Below are 5009 nucleotides of genomic sequence, written 5' to 3'. Positions count from 1 at the left end.
TCAAATATTTTGGTCTTATTTTAGAGATCACTTCATATTGATATCTAATTTCATTCCACTATCGTCAGAAAATATATGCTGCATGAATTCTTTTACGTGTACTGGAATTCGTATGATGGCCCAGAATATGACCTATTTTGGTAAATGTTCAGTGTGTTTGAAATATTGTATATTCTGCTGTTGTGTTTGGCTTTGAAACTCATCTTTTCTGGTATTACAATATTCATTCCAGTTTTCTTTCTTTTTTTAATTTTTAGTTTTAATTCCAGTATTGTTAACATACGGTGTTGTATTAGCGTCAGGTGTACATACAGTGATTCAGCAATTTTACACATTGCTCAGTGCTCATTTTGATAAGTGTACTCTTTAAATTTTAAAATCTTTATTTTATGTTTTTATTTTTTGTTTTATTTATTTATTTTGAGAGGGAGTGAGCGCGCGCGCGAGAGAGAGAGAGAGAGAGAGAGAGCGCGCAAGCGTGAAGTGCACAAGTGCACGAGTGGGGGAGGGGCAGAGACAGAGGGACTGAAAGCAATCCTAAACAGGCTCCCATGGTCAGTGTGGAGCCCGATGTAGGGTCAGACTCAGGAATCCTGAGATCATGACCTGAGCCAAAATCAAGAGTGGGCTGCTTACATGACTGAGACACCCAGGCACCTTAGGATAAATGTACTCTTAATCCCCATCACCTCTTTCACCCATTCCCCCCACCCCACCCCCCCCCCCCCCCCCGCCCCTCTGGTAACCATCAGTTTGTTTTCTATAGTTCAGAGTCTGTTTCTTGGTTTGTTTCTTTCTTTTTTCTTTCGATTGGTGTTGTTATTAGTGCTGTATATTTTCCCATCCTTTCACTTTTAACATGTTTGTTTTTGTATGAGGTGCATTTAATGTGAGCAGTGCTTAAATGAGTTGTTTTTTCTCCTTGGTCTGACTATTTCTGCCTTTTAATTGGGTATTTAGTTCATTTATACTTATTTTGAATCATGGGTGTGGTTGGGTTCAAATGTATCGTTTTGGCTTTCTCTTTTTCTTTTCTCCTCTTTTTCCCTTTTTTTTTTTTTGGATTATTCTTTAAAACATTTCATTCTATCTTCTTTTCTTATGAGTTTTAACTATTTTGGAGGCTTGCTTTAGAGACTTAGAGATTAGATTGATTTAGAGATTTAGAGATTATAGTTCACATCTCTAATTACAGTCTATCTTCAAGGGATAATATATTATTTTGTGTATTACGTAATAACTTAACAGTGATCTAATTCCTTCCTGGCTTATGCTATTATTTTCATACATTGTACTTTTTTGTATGTTATAAATTAAATACTTCATTGTTATTATTTTTGCAACAAGCAAGTAAAGGCATTTAAGTAATAAAATAACCTTACATATTTACCCATGTAGTAACAAATTCTAATGCTTTTCATTCCTTTGTTTAGATCTATATTTACATCTGATAATATTTTCCTTCTGGATAAAGAAACTTTACAAATGTTGGTAGTGTGAGCCTGCTATAGAAAAATTATTCTGTTTTTTTTTTTTTGTTTAAAAAAAAGCATTTATCTGTTTTAAGAGTATTACTGAGAGATACAGAATTCTAGCTTAACAAGATTTTTCTTTCAGTTTTAAGATATTGCTCTATTGTCTTCTTACTTGCATTGTTTCTGATAAGATCTGCTGTCATCCTAAATTTAGACAATTGTGATGTGTCTTTTTTTTTTTTTTTTCTTTCAACGTTTATTTTTTTTGGGACAGAGAGAGACAGAGCATGAATGGGGGAGGGGCAGAGAGAGAGGGAGACACAGAATCGGAAACAGGCTCCAGGCTCTGAGCCATCAGCCCAGAGCCCGACGCGGGGCTCGAACTCCCGGACCGCGAGATCGTGACCTGGCTGAAGTCGGACGCTTAACCGACTGCGCCACCCAGGCCACCCGTGATGTGTCTTTTTAAAAAATGTTTATCTGTTTTTGAGAGACCGAGAGAGAGAGAGAGAGAGAGAGAGAGAGAGAGAGAGCATGAGAGGGAGTGGGACGGGGGCAGAGAGAGAGGGAATCAGAGGATCTCAAGCAGGCTACGGGCTGATAGCAAAGAGCCAGATGCAGGGCTTTAACCCATGAATGGCAATAGAACTGAGCCCACGCTTAACCAATCAAGCCACCCAGGCACCAATGTGATGTGTCTTTTGATCTGGATTTACATTTTTTCCTTTATCATTTCTTCTGAGCAGTTTGATTATGATGTACCCCTAGTAAAGTTATATTCATTTTTCTTATTTTTGGGTTTCATTGAGCTTCTTGGAACTCTGGGTTTATAATTTTTATCAGATTTGGAAACTTTCAGCCATAAGTTTTTCAAATATATTTTATGTCCTTTCTTTTGTTAAGATGGTGCCTTGAAACTACAAAAATATCTTTATGTATACTGACAGAACAATGATACATACGTAAGAATTATTTCTCTACCCGTTGTTCTAACTTTTCATTGATAAACCCTTACATTTTATAATGGGACCACATGGGCCCATACATTTTGTAATGCATTTTACACACTAAGTTGTTAATATACACAGGGGCCCCATACTTCTACAGGTAACCTTGAATAAAGTTGACTGTAGCTTCTTAATTGATCACAATCTATTTTGAAGTGCTTTCTTCTGGGATTCTCTTGTATTTTCTTCTCATCCACTGACCACTACTTCATGTTTTCTCCATGTTAATCTCTTGATACCAGAAGGTAAGGATGATATGGGGTCTTTTTGGTGTGCTTTCTTATGTTCTTATTCTATATTCTTTCCTTTGGCCATTCCATCTACTCCCATGGCTTCAATGAGGATCTGTGGTCTATCCCAAGTGCACATCTTTATTTCTTCCAAGGGTACATCTTACTTGAGTATGAACCTATAAGTCCAAGTATTTATTATACACTTCCATTTGAATATCCCATGTATATTCAAATTCAAAGTTCCTGAAAATATACTTTTGCTCTTATGGCTAAGCCCCCACCTGCCCTATGGAGATGTTCCATACAATGCTCAGATCATGGAATGTGGCATGAAATAGGGTCTCCCTCACACATGATACCTAATACAAAAACTCATATAGAAAACAGACCATATCTGAATTATATTCCTAGGAACTAGCCTACATTCAATTATTTCTCCAACATTTAATAAACCATCAATTCACAAATATCATGGGTCTATACCATATGCCAAACACTGTTTGGGCTGGAGATACATCAGGCAAAAATTCTTGCCCTGGTGCTCCTTAAACGTTAGTGAGTGTAGGCTGACTAAACAAGTTGATGAACTTTTATGGTCATTACATAGTGATAAATTCTGTGCAGAACAGGGAAACAGAGAAGATGTTTGGACATATTCTGTGCTTTAGGGGAATATTGTTAGGTATTAAACACTGTGATCATAGAGACCCGTTGGACCTGAGGGAAGGAGCTACGTAGACAGAGGAACAATAAGCAAATAGTTCCAGAGACAGAACTGTGGTTCATGTTTTTGAGAAGCTGTTAGGGAGGCAGTTCTGACCAAAGGACTTGAGGACAAAGTCAGGTAGGGAAAGGAGGGCCATATCCTTAGTCTCTTCAGAAAACCATGGTGGGTAAGAAGTGTGATGTGACTGTGGGTAAAGGGAAACCATATAGTTTTTATCATCAGGCATGCCCCAATGAGAAGATTAGGACTATTTCTATCTCCCTGTCCCTGCCTTCTGATTGTGGTTTTGAGAAGAGCCAAGCAAGAGCATGATTACTTTCTGTTCTCTCTTGCCCTCCTCAGTAATTTCCTAATCCCCTCTTTAATCTCCTGAGTTCGTACCCCATAGACAATGGGGTTGAGAGCTGCAGGAATTACATGGTGTAACACATTAAGTAAGACAGGGATATCAGGGGAAATTTTTTTCTTGGCAATGTGGGTGAAAACAAAAACCAGCAGGATGGTGCTGAAGAAGAGGATGAGGATGAAGTGAGAGCCACAAGTGCTCAGAGCTTTGGCAGCTGCCCCTTTTGTCTTAAGTCTAAGAATGGCTCGTAGGATGATGGTATAGGAGAAGATGATGAGGGTCAGGTCAGAGCCCAGAAGAGTCCAGGCCACAGTTAACTGGAAAATTCTGTTAAGGGCAATATTATCACAGGAGAGCTTGGACACAGAGAGATTGGCACAGATACAATTATCAATTATATTTTTTCCACAATAATGGAGCCGGGCAGAGAGGATGGGAATGAATATAGTAAGAAGTGCATTTCTGGCCAAAGTAAAAATGGCAGCTTTGGCTACAAAATGGTCAGTGATGATGGATGGGTACCTCAGTGGGTGGCAGATGGCTACATAGCGGTCATAGGCCATGACCATGAATGTGCAGGACTCCATGCCAAGGAAGCAATTCATGATGTACATCTGGAGGAAGCAGGCATAGAAGCTGATGGACTTGAGGTCAAACCAGAAGATGGCCAGGACCTTGGGGATGACAGTGAGGCAGAGCACGATATCCAATAGTGACAGGAAACTGAGCAGGTAATACATGGGTTCATGCAGAGAGGCTTCCAGCCAGATGGTGATCAGGAGAACACTATTGGCTCCCATGGCCAGGAGAAAGAGGAGGCTGAGTGGCAGGGACAACCAGAGCTTCCAGCTGGGGGACCTGACAAAACAATTCAGGAGGAAGTCTGAAACCTGAACGGAGATGGTGCCATTTTGATGTGCTGTCATATTTTGTCATATATTTCTCTAGTTTTCTTTTAGTGACCTATAAAATTAGGATAAAAATTAGCTACTGACTTAAGACACATGAATTTAGAACAATTTGCTTCATCTAGGTGAAACTTGTGATTCCTAGCAGGTCATACAGATCCATTTGATATCATCTGTACATCCTTCATGGTATGTTACTCAGAAAATTCTAGCACTAAATAATAGATGACTGTGATAATATGGTTCATTTATACGTGTTTGATTTTTTCTTAAAAAAATTTTTTTTAATGTCTATTTTGGAGACAGAGAGAGC

General features: G+C 38.9%; 1 protein-coding gene across 1 annotated transcript; it reads right to left on the bottom strand.

Moving 5' to 3' along the window:
• Positions 1–3529: 3529 nt before the first annotated feature.
• Positions 3530–4714, bottom strand: LOC101088105 (olfactory receptor 56A3-like). The gene has a single exon (XM_003992915.5). It carries the CDS (start codon positions 4712–4714, stop codon positions 3755–3757), a length of 960 nt encoding a protein of 319 aa, XP_003992964.2. The 3' UTR covers positions 3530–3754.
• Between the last annotated feature and the right edge of the window lie 295 nt (positions 4715–5009).

Source organism: Felis catus, chromosome D1 (genome assembly GCF_018350175.1).
Source record: "Felis catus isolate Fca126 chromosome D1, F.catus_Fca126_mat1.0, whole genome shotgun sequence".
Taxonomy (NCBI): Eukaryota; Metazoa; Chordata; class Mammalia; order Carnivora; family Felidae; genus Felis; species Felis catus.
Note: the sequence above shows the minus strand (reverse complement) of the source record. Positions and strands in the feature narration are given on the sequence as shown.

Coding starts and splice junctions, on each gene's coding strand:
- LOC101088105 (XM_003992915.5), bottom strand. CDS start 4,714: ATGACAGCACATCAAAATGGCACCATCTCCGTTCAGGTTTCAGACTTC.